The following is a 17,443-nucleotide window of genomic DNA, read 5'->3' as shown; positions in this document are numbered from 1 at the left end:
CTTGGCTCTTGTAGGCTTATAATTCTTTGAAGGGCTATTTTTTTAATCACAACATATAAAGACAGTGATAAAAAAGATTAAGAAGAGAGAATGAGCTTCATACTGTTAGAGCCCATCCGCTGAGTGTAGCTTCTTCTGAGTATATTTTATTCTCTTTCATGGTTGTATATCAGTGTTTCACAGAAGTCTATTCAAATCTGTCTTCATTCTCTCTGCCCATTAACTCTGATTTGTTGCAGCGATCCAGAGGATGGTTTCAGGCTGCCAAAAGAATACTGCACCTGTGGGATCATCGACATCTTTCTTTCTTTTTCTGCTTAAATAGCTGGCTTAAATAGTAAACACCATGAGGTCAAGGAAAGGATGAAGCAGGAATTCAAGTTCATCTACTGTTTGAAACAGACGAGCAGTGAAGAAACATGAAATGTAAATTGCTCCAATAGAGTCCAAGGATAAAAATATAGAACTAAAACATAAACATGTCCTCTTTAGCTCAGACCTCTTCTACTACTTTAAAATTACTGCAGTGTTTTGTTGTCGCCCTCATAAAAACTTACATTTCCTCAGTTTCTCGATATAATGAAAACCAAACGCAGTCTTATGAGACGTGTGTGTTTTGTGCATAAACTGATCTGTCTTTGTAATGTTCTGTAAAGCTAACAATAATTATGATAATGAAAATAAAGCCGCATGCTGCCAAGCAGCAACAAACTCTCCCCATTCTTCTGGTGTAAATGAGTGGGCTCACAAATCCACATACTTAACAGTAGTAGTAATAATATGTTGCAATACATCGTGTAAATGCTCGCACTAACACTGTAATACTTAAACGAGATAGTTTTCCTCATTTTAAATTCCCATCACTGTCCAAAATTTCAGCCATCTCAGCCTAAACATCCGTCATCCTCCTTAAGGTCACCATTCACCCGTTCACTGGGAGGTCTTCTGTTCACACAGCAAACAATAGCCGGGTAATAAAACACGGGTTTCATAATTTACCAACATCTTTTCTGTGGGTGTTACCATATACTGAAGAAAGTTATGTGTCACTTTGTGAATCACACACAGACTAGTCCTTACACAGTGTTTGTACTCACACAAACAGACACTGAAGCTTATTCTAAAAGCTGCTTCAATGTTTTATCAAAGCGGATGAGCTTTTAAACTTACCCCTAGTGCATTTCTGCTACTTTGGCGTCACTTCTGCCTGTTTCAGGTTAAGGGTTGGTAAATAATAAATGGCCTGTATTTGTGTAGCGCTTTTCTAGTCCCTAAGGACCCCAAAGCGCTTTACACAACCAGTCATCCACCCATTCACACATTGGTGATGGCAGCTACATTGTAGCCACAGCCACCCTGGGGCGCACTGACAGAGGCGAGGCTGCTGGACACTGGCGCCACCGGGCCCTCTGACCACCACCAGTAGGCAACGGGTGAAGTGTTTCGCCCAAGGACACAACGACTGAGACTGTCCAAGCCGGGGCTCGAACCGGCAACCTTCCGATTACAAGGCAAACTCCCAACTGTTGAGCCACGATCGCCAGGGTTAAACCTAGAATTGGTTTATGGTTTAGGTAATAGTCTCAGGCTTGGTTGTGATGTTTAAAGAATGCATTAATGCCAATAAAGATTGTCAAACAGACATGCATGTGTGTATGTGTGCCTCTCCCGCAGGCTTCCTGGCTTTGACAACTTTTTGAACCAGTGCTGCAGCTTATACGCCAAATTACTACTGCATCAGAAAGTGATTGTATTAGCTCAACCTTGACAAATAAAATGCAGTTTATTACTTTAAAGATACACTCACTAATTCAGTTATAAGTTCCAGTAGCAAAGGCAATATCTCAGAAAACATCCCCCTGGGTCTCGGCTGTTGTTTTGAGAGTTTATGAAGTTCACCTTTGAATCCCAAAGCAGAGCAAAATGGCAACAAATTATAGGAAAATTATGGAAAAGAATGTACACTGTATTATTTTCGACCATCTGAGTTGGTGATTATGTGAGACGTGATTTACTTTTCTTTCTTGTTTGCTTTTCTTTGGTAAAACACAAACTTATAGGCTTGTGTTGCTTCTCCTGTCTGTTGGAGCAGTTCCATTTCAATCATATATGCCAATGAAATCAAGTCATTCTGTAGCAGAAAAGGAGTCATGCTCTGATATCCTGCTACTCAGTATGAGCTCTCCTCTGACACTTCATGTTGGGTGGTGGTGCTGATGGAGAAAATGGTGAAGGCAGAATGACACCAGAGTAAAACATAACACTACGGAATCTGGGACACCATACTAGGGCACTTAGCAAACAAGCTAATCCCTGGAGCAGGGATCTGGAGACCAACCAGATAAAAGTAGCAGGAACAGCGTTACACCAGAATTATCTCTGGACAAAAAGCTGGCGTAATCCCGCAGAACATTATAGTTTACGACTCAATTTTTAGCCAATGCTGAGTAGGCTTATGCAACCTTAGCATGAGGAAGAGGAGAACTCAGACAGAGGATTGTGCTTCATTTATGCACCTCCGTGAGTGCTGGCTCTACAGAGCAACTCAAGAAAAAGGATCTGTTTCACTGGACGCCAATCACAGGACGCTGTGGCAGATTAACCAGAGCAAAGGAGGTCTCTGTTTACGCCTGCACGTCACAACATCGTAAAGCTGGATTTGTAAATGGACGTACGGTGAGAGCTACACATGAAGCCAGTTATTTGGCCTTCACACACACACACACTCTATTTTACAGTCAGTGTCACCTACCGTGGTTTGCTGCCTTAGCGTGAACAGGTGTGTAATGATTCTTCAAGGTTCTGACCGGTGTCTCATCTTTGGGGGACCCGTCAAGCGCTGCGATGTTTTCGTGCTCATACTGAGATATGGGAACCGGTCCTTGTTGTCTCAAAATGTCAGCCAGGGCTCTGAAAGGAAACCGCAGTGATGTTAAAAACATGAACTGATATGTTCTCGTTTCCAACTGCCAACATTTTCTTTTCTTAGCTCTTCTTAATTTGTTTAGCTGCAGCTTCAATTTGAGCCACAGAGGTTTGGGGCAAGGCGAAAAGGAAATCCTAATTACATCCACAATCACGAGGGAGTCAGGTGGTCAATAAAGCAATGCACACGATACAGAGTGTTATTTGTACCGGACTCAAGCTCGAGGCCTGTTTGCAAAGCGATAAATCCGTGTCTTTTCTTTGCAGCCGCAAAATAAAAGTGATATTTCACTAATTCTGCTTCCAACTTTTGGAGGCTCAGTGTCTGTCTCTGACACGGAGTGCCAGCAGTGCGCTTTCTTAGAAGAAATGAAAGGGCAATTTAACTGTGTCAATGTCAACCTAAAGGAACCACATAGTCCACTTTTCCATAACTCTGTGACTTTGGGAGATATACTGTATATTAATAGCATTTCCCTTCCAGGATGAGCACACTTTAGCTGTTTCGTTTTCACAGACAGAGGCGACCTGATTTTGCATTGTCCCAGTTGATACCTCATTGCGTGCAGCAGGAGCACATCCTGTATAGTTTGCAGGAACTGACCCAACTTTAATCAGGTATAAAACTGCAAAATGTGAAGGAAGCAAGTTTCACACAGCTTCTTCAAAACTGTAGGAGCAGCTGTTATAAATGTGATTACTGTTTATATGGAATATATTCTATCTATCTATGTTATTTACAAAGAAGAAGACTCAATATGTAAAAAAGTACTTGGTAAAAATAAAGTCCTAAAAGTAAGTTACAAGTTTAGATAAACTTTGTGCCATGATTACATGAGCTCGGCTATATACAATATTCATAAAAGCTCATGTAAAGAAGAATCTTTTAGGATACAATAAGAAAAAAATTTGGAGCAAGAATAATCAGTCAAAGATGCATAATCCAATCTGATCATATTTTACAGTCAGAACATTAGAGATTTTAAAATGAAGGCAGCCTCAAAATGAACTGAGAAAAATAATTACTGTGGTAAACCAAGTTTTACAATAGTAATTACAAAGGGCCAAGAATCGATCCTTGGGGAACACCGCAATTAAACTCACCTACTGTTGTTAGAGATCTAATAGCAACACTGTGTATGTAACAACTTTAATATAAAGGATAGGTATAATATTGCATATGTTTTCTTGTTGAACTGAAATGAAAGCAAAAATCCTCCAATTTCAGTGATTTACGTGAACGTGAGTGAGTCGAACTGTGTTTTGAATCTCATGCTGATGCCACTACTAAAAAAGTTAAACAAAGACTGTTCTTTTTAAGGAAAATGAGATCTTTTAACGTCTCATGTGAGATGTTGTCCTTGTTTTATAGAAGTTTTATCGAATCTGTGATGTCTTTTTGTATCGCTGCCTGGTTTGGTAACCTGACGGTGAAGAATAAGAATCGGTTGGGACTTCTGGTAAAAACTGCTAGCAAAATTTCAGGGCGCTGGCAAGATGGACTTTTGGCCATTTACAATAGAAATGTGCTTAGAAAGGCTCATTCTATTATTAATTGTGTGAACCATCCACTTCACAGTGAGTTTGAGTTGTTGCCTTCCGGCCGCCGTTTTAGAGTACCTCCGAGGAGGACTAAAAGACTCCAGGTCTCTTTTATCCCTACTGCGTCTTGTCTCCTTAATGGCAAATAATTGTCCTTGAATTTTCTATCATTATTATTGTTATTATTGTTTTATAGTATTGTTCTGTTTGTTCTTATCCTCCTGCTGCTAAACTAATTTCCCCTTGTGGGACAATAAAGAAATTGAATTGAATTGAATTGAATTGTTGTAAGACGCCTTTCATTTGTCTTTGAACATCTACAAAGTTACAGGTGAGCTGTGCAGGGTTAGATTTGAATAAGAATTATGGAAACTTGGAGCTTTTACATTTCAAATGAAGTCTCGTCCTTATTGATGTTATACGTTTTCTGATAAAACTGTCGTATAAAGGGTTTGAACATTAACCAGACTCCACTCCCAAACCCTAGATGTGGTCTCCCGTGTCCTGGTGGATGTGAAGAGGTAAGTCAAACCAACCGCCCTGCACCGCGCTGCCCCAAACGCTCACAAGCACCAAATGTGTAACTAGCATAAATTGCATCTTGTTTTTTTTTTCCGAGAAAAGCGATCAATAAAACTTTAGCTCTCACTCACATTTCTTGCGTTTCGGTGAAGGTCACAGACCAAACGGCAAAGGTCTGCCAACAGCTCAATATTCTGCTCACATTCCTCCCTCAGTCACAGAGGTAGGAGTCTAAATCACTTTGGAGAAGCACCGGAAATTAAGAGAGACGCTCACACTTTTCAGGAGCAGGCCCTTGCCAAATATAAAGCTGATCCCATGTTCCACTACTTCTTTGTGGTCACGGCTGTCAGCATGAATGTCTGCTGGCAGCCTCTGAGGTCTATTCCAGCAGACATCATTACAACAGCTCTATGTGCCAAATGGCTGGTGAAAATAAATAAATCATAAAAAGAGGGAAAATGCTACTGAGCACCCAGCAGGCCGTGCCTCCTCGTTTAATTGTCCTCTCTCTAAACTCTCGACACCAGCCCTCATATTGAAGTGGTGACATTAAGCAGATCCACTTGAAAGTACACCCCATGGCTAGGATGGAAAAGCAGTACGAAGGCATAAATCTAAATGTTGCTTCACTTTTCAGAGTACAGACTAAAAAAAAATCTGCATCGTGATATTTGTTGTTATTTTTGTGTCCATTACAAACACAACACTGTATTATAAAGTCCATATGGATATTAAAAGCTTGCTGTGCCAGCTTTTGAAAGGAGAAAGCCAACACTCTAGCTTAAATTGAATCTATAATTGATTTGCTGAAAAGGTTTCTTTGTGTTGTTTGTCAGAGCTTGAATTTGGACATTTTCTATCAAGAACTTGTTACTGTGTTTCTCTAAGAAAGACAGCTGAGTAATCTCCCTCGACATTTTCAAATCAGCAGGCAACAAAGCTTCATGACCCGAGCATAACAATGCGCAATTATCATTAAGTCAACTTCTGGGCTCTGGAGAGAAACAAGACATCCTCTACTGCTCTGTCCAGAGTCAACTATGGATAATACGAGGTGACTCCAGAGACTATTGAACACCAGCAGTGACTAACTGACTATAATTTTTCTTTAATTGTGGGTGGAAAATGCAATTTTAGTCAAACCTACGACTAATTAAACACTATCCTTAATTATCCTTTTAATACCTGCTTCAGTGACGACGGAATATCCATTAGACATGGAAGCAATCAGCTACGTGGAAAATGTCTATCAAACAGTAAAACAGACAGTGGTTTTCCATTTTACCTTTTCTGCAGGAATGCTGACGGAGATGCATCTAAAAAGATTTTTTTAATCTCAAGGTGGAAACCAAAATTCAAAACACAAGAAATTCTATCTAACCACACACCACACGAACAATAAAAGAACCCCTACTGTAGAAATTTACTCTATAACAGCATGAGCTGATATACTACGATACCATAAAAGTCATTCCTGTGGACGAAAGCAACCTATAAAGACTTCTGTAACATTATGGCATCACAGTTACAGTCACCACACTCTGCTAAATCTTCAGAACAGTCCACCATCAGATCCTCTGTTACCAAAAATGTTTCAGCCATGAGCAAAGTAGGCCGCATGGTCTTTTGCTGGTATCTGAGGAACTGAACACCAAGTTTATTTCTTTTATCTTTAATGTCAGCACAATGCATGTCAAAACTGTGAAGCCAAATAACAAGGACATAACTATAAGATCCTTTGGTGTTTTTCCATGATGACTTTTGTGCTACCATTTGGCATAAAGTTGCTTCTAAAATGTTTCCTATCATCATTATTATTATTATCACATTATAGTTCATTGTAAAATAATAGTTCAGAAAGGCAGAATAGGCATAATTTTTTCCATTCGAAGTATCATTCAGTCTGTGTCAGGTGACATGCGATCTGTGTGCTGCCATTTCACAGACCTCTTCCAGAAAGATGGGGTGGCCACAGTGGCTCACTTCCATTTAAAGCTACAGACAGTGAAAGAGCCATATTTGAAACCACAGCTGCACACATTTGGTAGCAAACATGAACAACTAGTGTGGCATTTTGAGCTATCGTGCCAAAGAGGATGATTAAAATGTAGATTTACTTTATCTGTAATCCCTTTGTTATTAAAGATAAGAAAGATAACAAAGTTTTCAGTCGCTTTAGGGTTCTATGGATGGATGGATAGACAGACAGTGACAACACTTGAAGTGAGAAATAAGCTCCCAATGATCTTGCATCTGGCCTTTGATTTGCATAAAGTACCAAAGTTCTCAGTTTTATTCAAATAGGGAGTAGGGTCCTGCACGTTTTATCACTTAGAATGCAATGCAAAGCCTCCAGACTGCACTGCATGGAAAATAAATGAGAAATTTGGAAATGATATATCCTGCTGAAATGAACCACAGTCTGAATTTTTCCACAGTTATCTGGCTATTTCTGGGCTGCAGACAATACAGTCCTGAAAGATCAGTTATTCTTTGTAATTTATTAAGAGTCTAGCTGCAATACTCCAAGCTTTCAAATTGACAGTCATAAATTTTTCAAATTATAAGAAACTGCAAGATTTTACACCCAGGTTAAAGCTTTCTATACAACAGCACACCATTTGCAGTGTTTAGCACAGCAGACTTTCAAATGCACAACGGTGCCCATAATTTGGTCAGCGGAATTATTTTTAGGCAACAAAAAATGCCTTGAAGCTGAAAAAATAGACGAAGAGGTCTGATTCAGGACATAAGGATGGAAACAGAAGTCATTTGCATGGAAAATATCTTATAATTGACTTTCTGATGATGATGATCATGATGTGTGTGTGTGTGTGGGGGGGGCAAACATTGCCTTTGGCCTGTTCCACACATCATACAGCAATTTGTTCAGCTTGTGACTGAAATGGCTACAGGATGTGGTTTTATGTGGCTTTAATATTCACTGAGCAATTCAGTGACCACTACTGGTGCCTCGAGGACTTAAAAAAAAGTCATTGCAAAAGAGACCACTCCCATCACGATGAACGTGATCACTTATAATGGTTTTCAGTGGCATTTGCTTTATTCCCTGGAGGTTTGACGGACATAAAATACCACCACCCGCCTTCAAGGATTGCCAGAGAATGGGATGTGTGCCCTGTAAAGGTATCTATGATTTTTTTTAAAGCAAATCTCTGGGAAAAAGAGTAATGGTAATGTTAAAAGGTCATGGGGTAGACTGAACCCATGATACTGAAGGTGTAAGTTATGTGCGTTACTATAGATTAGTTGATTCCCCATGAGAGCAACTATATAGATTGGGTTTTAAATCTATTGGAAGGAATTGACAGCAAAAAATCTGATTGTGAGCTGAAGTCTGTGTCAATCTGCAAAAAAGGCTTCCCCATCTGATCATTTGATAAACTGTAGTTTTAAGAATTAGTCTTAATTACTCTGACACATGAAAACAGGTTCAGATTTATATGAGTAAGGCACTGACAGAGTCCAGACAGGAACACAAGTGTAAAACTGAAATTACATAAAGGACATCTTTTAAAATTTATAATTTCCCAGATTGGATTGTGACAACATTAAAAAAAAGAAAAAAAGATCTCACCTGTGCACGTTCATTTCCTGAGGGGGCTTCGTGGCTTTATCGTAGGCAACTTTTGCAGAAATCCCAATGGCAATGATGAGCGCAATGACCCCGCAGGTGATGTACACTGTGGTGTTGGTCTGGTCCAGCGCGGGGTCGTACGTGTCACCTGTTGGCGCCGGTGACGGGGGCTGGGTTTTGATCCAGTCCGGGGTGATGTAGTTGTTGCAGCTGTTCTGCTCCAGCCGCTTACCCCGGTCCGCGCAGCAGAAGCGCAGAAAGCAGCTGCCGCAGCAGAAGCGGTGATCGGTATTATTGCAGGCGAACGCGTTGTCGAACTGACCGCTCACGTCGTAGTAGCCCTTACAGGTGTCGTGCTGGAACGCGACGAGCGGCGGAGCCTGGACCTGGGTGATCTTCCCCGGGACGGCGGCGGCTCCGGGGACCGCGGTGGTGCTGCCGTTGACCTCCTTCACCTTTGGGATCCTCCTCGGCGGGGTTTTGTTCTTTTTGTTGGTGGTGGCGGCGCACAGGACATTCAGAGGGTCTAAGTAAACCAAAAGAAGCAGAAGGTGCTTTATCCCCATCATTTGATGACGCGCTGGTGTTTGTTTGCTGGCCCCCACTCTCTTCTCTTTCTTCACTGAATATCACTCTTCCACTTCTTACCGGGTGGAGCTTCTTGCGGGTTTCTTCACCGCGGGTACTCCTGTCTGCGCCGAGCTCTTGATCACGGACTTTAACTGGCAGATTTTGCACTCATCGGACACGCAATGCATCTTCACACGTCGTGGTCATCCAATAAAGAGCGTGTTTTTCTTCTAAAGTTGGGTCTGACCCAAGGTCTGGATTTATATCTGGACACAGATACCCGATAAATACACAGAGTCCTTCAGGGGAATCTGTCTTTGCTTTGCCACGAGCTGTTGGTCTCGAGTATGATCGGGGCTCTTAGTTACACTGTGGAGAAGAGAGGGGTTATCCATGAGAAACTTTGTCAATACAGACAGAGATAAAGCTGCGACAACCGGACCGTCTTTAAACACGCGAACACTTTCAGCACCGTGGACAGCGCCCAAGTTTCCCTTTGGTTTGCTGGAGCGCTTCAGCACCCGGAAAGTAAAAAAAAAACACCGACCCGTTTCTATATTCATATAATTCAAAACACCAATATCAGCTACTTTGGTTTAAAAAAGAACCAATTCTTAATGTTGACTTGCACGGAGATCCCAAATATGCCGCTGCGTTGCGTTGTGTCGCCTCATCTGTTTCCATTTTATGCGCAAACTTTATTTCTTCCGACTTCCTGACCTGTAAAGTAACTTCTACTCGTTTCTAAAGAGAGATAAATGGCAAATGGTCTGATTTAAAGAGAGAGAAGAAGAACATGAGGACTTACCAGGTTAACATTGGCCGGTAACAGGGTTGTCTCAGCCACTGCCACTGAATCAAAGAGCCTCGGCAAGACAAGAGGCAAGACCTCTCTCTCCTCTCCGGCCCGCCTCCTTCCATCGCTCTCTCTCTCTCTCTCTCTCTCTCTCTCGCTCTCTGTCTTCCCCACCCACGTCACCGATACAGGTACTTCACTTAATTATCAATCATCTCTGCTCCCCTCTCCTTTGGTCATATGCCTGCAGGCTGCACTCGATAAGTCGCGAGGTGGAAAAAACACAAAGATAACAGTGTATTAGAAGTTGTCTGCAGAGGCGAGGCGCTGCTGTTGGTGTATATTCACGCATCAGTGCGCACACAAGCTGTGCGTGCGTGCGTGCGTGTGTGTGTGTGTGCGTGTGCGTGTCTATGCAAACATGCCCCAGCTGGTTTACTTTAGAATTATAAATCAAAGCCCATCCAAGTGGAGGGGAAGGTGAGACGGATTTGGGCGCTGCAGAAATATCTTGAAGCGGGGAGGAAGTTTTAATTTGACGTTCAGAGTAAAAGCTGAATTTAGGGAAAGGGCTACTTTAAGAAAGGTTAATATTAAGCACATACATATGAGAGTATTTCAGAAATCCTGCTTTTTGCAATCTGATTACTCATCCCTTCACTTTAATGCCAACATCTGACTGACATATTTGAATATTCTGTACACTGATGGGAAACAAATGACTTTAAGATGACATTTTCTCAGTTCACCGCAGCTCCCAGAAAATATTTTCTACAAATGTTGACTTGATTTTCAGGATATGCTTCACAGATCTGACAATTTAAAAGTCAAACTTGAGAATGTTTTACTAAATATGGCTTTTGGGAATCATGACTTCGGGCTGCTATTTAATTTCAGTATTAAAGATTTTCCTAAAATCATTTTCCCATTGAAGTCATTTACTTTATTTCAAATTTCTGGCGAAATCAATGTTAAGTGATTTTTTGTGTATTTGTCTTGATGACTCTAAGCTCACTGTTTTCTACACTACTATCAAAAAAATGTAACTTTTCACTTACTGGTAATTTCACGTTTACATCATATGATACTTGGTAACCACTTATTGTTAGGGAACGATTATGTTCTAGGTCATAACACCTGATCGTGTGCTGCTTTCTGTGTTTCCAGAGTGCCAATTTTGTCCCCTTATAAAGGTGATGACACCTGAATCCTGTCACAGCCAGGATGGCCAGTGTGTTGTGGAGTGGACCCAAAAGCAGACACAGGAAAGAAAACAAAGTATAACAAAAAGCGCGCCGTTTATTTAGGCTGATGGTAAAAACAAAAACAAAGGCAAAGACGAACTGAGGAAAAGACTAAATGATAACCTAAACTGAGAACAGCTAGAATGAGACAAGAAAAGTATGACATTAACATGAACCTGAAAAGAAGCATGACAAATGGAGACTTGTGGATAGGGATGGGTACTGATATCCGGTGCCATTATGGCAAAGTCTGGCTGTACTTCACAGCAAAAGATGCAAACTCAGCAGCCTGCAACAAGTGCTTTAAGCTGATACTGTGATACTGTCAAAGGAGGTAACACCTCGAATCCGATGAAACACCTGGCAACGCATAGCGTTTTTTTTTAAAAGCCGAAAAATGCGCCGTATTTGATAGCTTGCTGCGAGACCTCACATCGAGCACATCTACTGCGGGTGTGGTGCCTGTTATCGGACCCGGAGTTAGCAACATCCCCCAAAAACCCGAAGAGGAGAGTCCTGGCCCCTAGCCCTGCCAGTGTAGCAGAAATGATGAGGATGATGATGCAGCAGCAGCCGTTCTTCTCTGCGTGAGTAGCTTAATGTTGTCCGTGTGTAATTTACGTTGAGTAGGCTAACCACGTTATTACATTAATGCATGTAAGGTGAACTAGCAAACACCGTGGTAGTTACATGCGGCTGTCTTCTTGTTTGATGGCAGATACTCCCTTCACCCTGGCCAAAAAGGCTAAAACGACCAAAGAAAAAGTGGAAAACAGCTGAACATGAGAGGATTTTGGACAAAAGTTGTGTTTTTTCCATTGATTAAGCACTGCTTCCAGCCAAGAGTGATGCCATAAATCCCCTATAGCTGCAGAAAAGGCTAACATTGTTATCTTTTTACAAAAAACCAGCTGAACAGGAGAGGTTTTTGGACCAATTTTGTGTTCTCCATTCTTTAAGCACCAGTTCGAGCACCGTTTAAGCACCGGCAGCGTTTCAAAAGTACCGGTTTGGTACTGGTATCGGATAAAACCTAAACGATACCCATCCCTACTTGTGGAAACACAAATAATCCATAGACATGAGGCGAGATAAGCAGATAACCTGACAATGAACAGAGGGAGACAGAGGACTTAAATATACAGAAGGGTAATGAGGGAAGTGGAAACATCTGGGGAAACACAGCTGACACAAATCAACATGACGCATCAACAACAGAAGCAAAACTAAACACACTGAACATGGAACACAAGATTCTTCAAAATAAAACAGGAAACGGGACATAGACAACAAGAGCTTGACAACATGTAACACAGGAGACACACGACAGACTGGGGAGACACAGAACACAAGGAGAGACACATGAGAACAGATAAAGACTCAAAACTAAAATGACCTTGATGACAGCATGGACTAGACTAAACCTTAAGAAAAAAAAAAAAAAGGTCATTTTTGCTTAAAATGGTCACTAAACCTTCTGATGCTGGCCTATAAAGCTCTGAATGGTTTAGGACCAAAATACATCAGTGACCTCCTGACCCAGTATGAACCTTCCAGATCCCTCAGGTCATCTGGATCCGGTCTTTTATCAGTTCCCAGAGTCAGAACCAGACACGGAGAAGCTGCATTCAGCTTTTATGCTCCTTATATCAGAATCAGAATCAGAATCAGAATACTTTATTGATCCCTGGGGGAAATTATTTTATTATTATTATATTATTATTTTTATATCTGGAACAAACTCCCAGAAAGCCTCAGATCAGCTGAAACACTCAGTTTATTTAAATCCAGGTTGAAGACTCACCTATTCTCAGCTGCATTTGAATAAAGCACCAAATCCACACTTTTAAGCTTAAATTTCAAAACTTACACTAACTACTGATTTTATCTACTGTTCTGATTTTATCTGTTTTGATTTTATATACGGTTTTGTTTGTTTGTTAAGTGGGATTAGAGCTCTGGGTAGCTCCCCAACTGGGTCTAGAGAGTATTTTAAATTCAGGGAATTTAAAATAGAAAGTAGCTCGTCCACAGAAGGACTGGTAGCTCCCCTTACGATAAGGGTTCAGATCGCGCGAACAGGTGTGAAATGTGTGTGTTTAGTTAGTTAGTTTGTTTGCTTGTTTTAATCAATTTTAAATCATGCTTTTTATTTGTTTTTGTTTCTAATGTCTCTGTAAAGCACTTTGAATCACCTTGTTGTTGAATTGTGCTATACAAATAAATTTGCCTTGCCTTGCCTAAACCAAAAGTATCAGTGAAAGTCACATTGAGCTGGACCATGCAGTGTCTCAGTAAGACCCACACTGCATCTGATTTCATCTAGTTTCAAAACACCAACATCGCCTCAGTTTCACGATGAGCGTACGGCTACTGTCACAGTGTTTGTGTCCATCTTCTTTATGTAGTCAGTGAATTGTACATATACTACATCTCCCGATAGCAGGGTTTTATTACAAACATATTGCAAACATTTTTTATGAACAGATCACTCAAAACGAGAAATATCAGGAGTGGGACATAGTTAATAGAATTATTTTTTTTAAAACTCAGCCTTTCCCATTTTCTCAAAGGTTTAATCGTTTTAAAATATGTGCTTTATTCTGGCCAAATCTGACAGAGCAGATGGTGAGCATTACCACATTAAAACATCCAGACAGGTAATTTGACAGCAAAAGGAAACCGTATCAAATTGACTTTCAAATACTTTGCTGTCATTGCATGAAGTCTGCTGTCCTCATTCACTCAGTTATTATCCGGCATGTCAAAGCTCATCCATCTGGTGTGCAGACTAAAACTACTGCCAAGATTTATTTGTTTTAGCCAGCTCTAGTGCCATTTGATCAAGGTGAATGCTGTTTGACCAAGGTCTGCTGTTATTACTTTTACAGCAATTCTATTTTTCACATAGCAAGGTGATGATATTTATGGGGTCCTCTGCAACATTTAATGCACTTAAGTTATAAAACTGATATCACTGGTGCATTCTTGTAGTATTATTAATGTTAAAGCCACAACAAACAGTTGTTAACATTTATTTTATGTGTGAGTGAATTACTTTCAGCCATAGTTGAATTATTACATGTGAATCTTATGGTGACAGATTTAATTTTAAGGGTAGGGAGATTAGATTTGACATTTTAGGACAAATAATGATTTTTTGTGGGTTTTTGTTGTTTTTAAATGTAAAACAGTTTTTGTTTTCATGAACTGCACCATCTCATAACATTAGAATATTGTGACAAGCAATACTTTTTGTGTATCCTATATTCAGTACACACCATTTCATGCTTTTTTGGTTTAATTTTGATGATTAGAAAGTACACCCTTTTGTCACTTCTAAAGTTTTATATATCAGGACTTCAAGAATCATCTGGTCCTTCGCAGATCTTAGGATTAGGTGTGATATATTACACTGTGTGATTATTTATCTTTAAAAAAAAAACAAAACAAACATGAGCAACATTCAAAAGCAGAATGTAAAAACACTAAGCAGACCTATACGGCTTCTGTGAGAACAAAGAGGGTAAGAAGCAGCCAGGTGATTATGGGCAAGTGTGAAGTTTGGGCAGTTTGCTAGTCGGAAGCATTTAGGTGTGTTTTAACACCGTGACAAAGAGGAAATACATCAGCAATAATAGAGAAGGAATTGTTGCTGCCCATCAATCCGGGAAAGGTATTAAGGCAATTTTCAAACAACTTCACTCTACAGTCAGAAAGACTGAAAATTCAAGACAGTTGTTTATCTTTCCAGGAGTGGACATCCCAGCAAATTCACCCCAAGGCCAGACTCTGCATTCCTTAAAGTAATTGCAAAATAAAAACCAAAATAAATAAACTACATGTCATACACTACATGTCTCAGCTGACATGTTAAATGTTAAAGTTCATCACAATTAGGAAAAGAGTGAACCAGTATAGTTTGTTTGGAAGGGAACCAAAAGATTTCTTTAACAATGCAGATGTTTGGTCATGATGAATATCAGCACAAACACCTCCTACCAACTGTGAGCATAGTGGTGGAGGCGTGCTGACTTGGACGTGGGCACCTTACAATCACTGAGTCGTCCATGAGCTCCACTGTATAACAAAGTGATCTTTGCATCATATAACATGACAGCAAGCACATTGCCAAATCTGCAAAAGAAGGGCTGAAAAAGAAAGGAATCAAAGTGTTTCAAAGTCCCAACCAGAGTCCAGGCTTCAGCTGCGTGTAAACAAATACCTGCAAACCTCAATGAATTGAAGCAACACTAAAGAAGAATGGAGATTACATCAAGTTATTGCTTTGGAGAGTCGTACTACAAGTTACCCAATCAGAGCATCTTCTTAGTTCTCCCAGACACTGCTTCTGAAATTTTATCATCAGCTGTGAGTTTGTTATTTTGAGTTATTTCCCCAGCCAGCAGTATCCCTTAGTGTCAAGTTGCTGTATGAGTATTTTGACTTAGTGTTTTGTCACTGCTTGTTTTACTTTGTGTCTCTTGTGTCTTGTCTCAAGTTTTATCTTCTGTCTGTCATTTTCCCTGATTGTCTCGTTTTCCCAGATGTGGTTGCTTACCCGATTATCCGGTGTGTGTGTATAAATAGTGCTGTTTTCCCTTTGTCGGGATGTCTGTTATCCTGCTGAGGTGTTTTCCTTCTAAGTTATTTTGGATTTTGTGCTTCATGATATGGACTTTGTTTTAGACTCTGTCCATTAGCCTAAATAAATAAATCATTCATTCTGCTTCCTGTTTCAAGCACTTGGGTTCTGGTCCTAAAAAGCCTAGTTTTTGTTTACTCAATAAAGCTCAGGTTGTATTTACTCAATTTAAAGACCCAGTAGATCATTTTATTATGTCTTTTACCTTTTTATTGTACCATGGCTGTATCTCACAAATCCCATATCCCATGATCATTCAAAAATAATATTTCTGACCTTCTGAACATCTTCCATTACCATGAAGCCTTCGGCTTGTCTACAGTTTTGCATTCGACATTTCTCACCTTATTTTTGACAGTAGAGTCTCTGTGGGGTTCAGGTCAGTTGAATTATCAGGCAACATTAGCACAGTATGATCAGCAAACAATCTGGTGGTAGTTTTGGCACTGTGGAAAAAGAACTCAGTGTCTTCAGATGGTCCTATGAAGTGCTCTAAAGCTTCCTGGTAGATGTGGCATTGGCTTTGCACTGTGGACGCAATTGTTCAACCACCACCAACACCAGAAGATGACGTGACATCCCAAATCATCACAGACTGCTGAAACGTTAAACACTAAACTCTTCCTTCAGACACTGAGCAGCTGTTCAGTTCTGTTTCTTCTTAGTTCAATTAAGGTGGTTCTGTTGTTGTCTCTGGTTCATGACTGCCACTTCTTTCTGAAAATGGATGGATGCTGTTGCTCTTGATGCTCTGATACCGCCTCAGTCCTCTCTTTGTGAAGCTGTCCGCACTCTTGAATCGACTTTGCTTAACAGTCCTGTCAAAGTTGCTGATTTCCTATATGCTGGTGTGCTTTTTCATGCTTGTGCACCACATTTTTCCCCTTCTCGTCAATTTTTTCATTAATATGCTTCGGTACAGCACACTGTGAACAGCCAGACTTTTCAGCAATGACCTGTGGCTTAGCCTCCTTGTGGTGTCGATCATCTTCATCCAGACAGCTGTCAGGTGAGCTGACAACCCCATGGTTATGTTTGTGTGTACTGACACAGACTAAGAGGTACTGATGCCGTCTGAACAGTAACTTACTCAAACAAGATATATCATCTGATTGTCATAATCTATAAGCCATAATTATAACAATTATTATTTTTTAAAGTCTTGAAATATTTGACTTTATATATAATGAATATTGTTTAAAAATTAAGATATAAAAATCACAACACAAAATATTTGAGCTGTAATTGTATGTAAAATTTGGAGGTAGCTGACTTGTGAAGAAGTGAAGAAGCACCTGAAACCTGCATTCTCTCTGCTGGCCAGCAGAGGGCAGCTGCCCTGAGAGCAAAAAGAAGTGTAAGTGTATAGAAGTCTGTGGGAAAAATGGCTCCACTGTTCACTTCGGTAAACACTTCCCCGATGTGTTTATGGTCTCAGTTTCTACTTTAAAGTCTTCTTTGAAGCAACATGATGTTTATTTTGTAAACTAGCATCCCCTTCAGAGTAAATTTAGATGATTATGCAGGGCACACATTAGCATTTGGCTGCTACCAGGCAGCAACCTCAGAGACAGGAAAAATGAAGCCAAAAATCAGTT

General features: G+C 40.4%; 1 protein-coding gene across 3 annotated transcripts in view; it reads right to left on the bottom strand.

Annotated features, from left to right (window-relative positions):
* Positions 1–10,104, bottom strand: part of shisa6a (shisa family member 6a) — an 84,565-nt gene extending 74,461 nt beyond the window's left edge. For 2 of the 3 annotated variants that reach the window (XM_085272140.1, XM_085272141.1), the window contains exons 1-3: positions 9,969–10,103; positions 8,591–9,529; positions 2,753–2,910 (exon numbers count right to left, since the gene is read on the bottom strand). In XM_085272140.1, coding sequence (XP_085128266.1) covers positions 2,753–2,910; positions 8,591–9,159 — 727 coding nt within the window. In that variant the 5' untranslated portion in view covers positions 9,160–9,529; positions 9,969–10,103. Of the gene's footprint in view, positions 1–2,752; positions 2,911–8,590; positions 9,530–9,968 lie in introns of all 3 variants that reach the window. The other variant, XM_085272142.1, reaches the window with a different exon arrangement.
* Between the last annotated feature and the right edge of the window lie 7,339 nt (positions 10,105–17,443).

The sequence above is a fragment of the Mchenga conophoros genome, linkage group LG4 (genome assembly GCF_057382185.1).
Source record: "Mchenga conophoros isolate Kocher_MC1m ecotype Shallow Benthic linkage group LG4, M_conophoros_male_GT1.1, whole genome shotgun sequence".
In the NCBI taxonomy this organism is placed as follows: domain Eukaryota; kingdom Metazoa; phylum Chordata; class Actinopteri; order Cichliformes; family Cichlidae; genus Mchenga; species Mchenga conophoros.
Note: the sequence above shows the minus strand (reverse complement) of the source record. Positions and strands in the feature narration are given on the sequence as shown.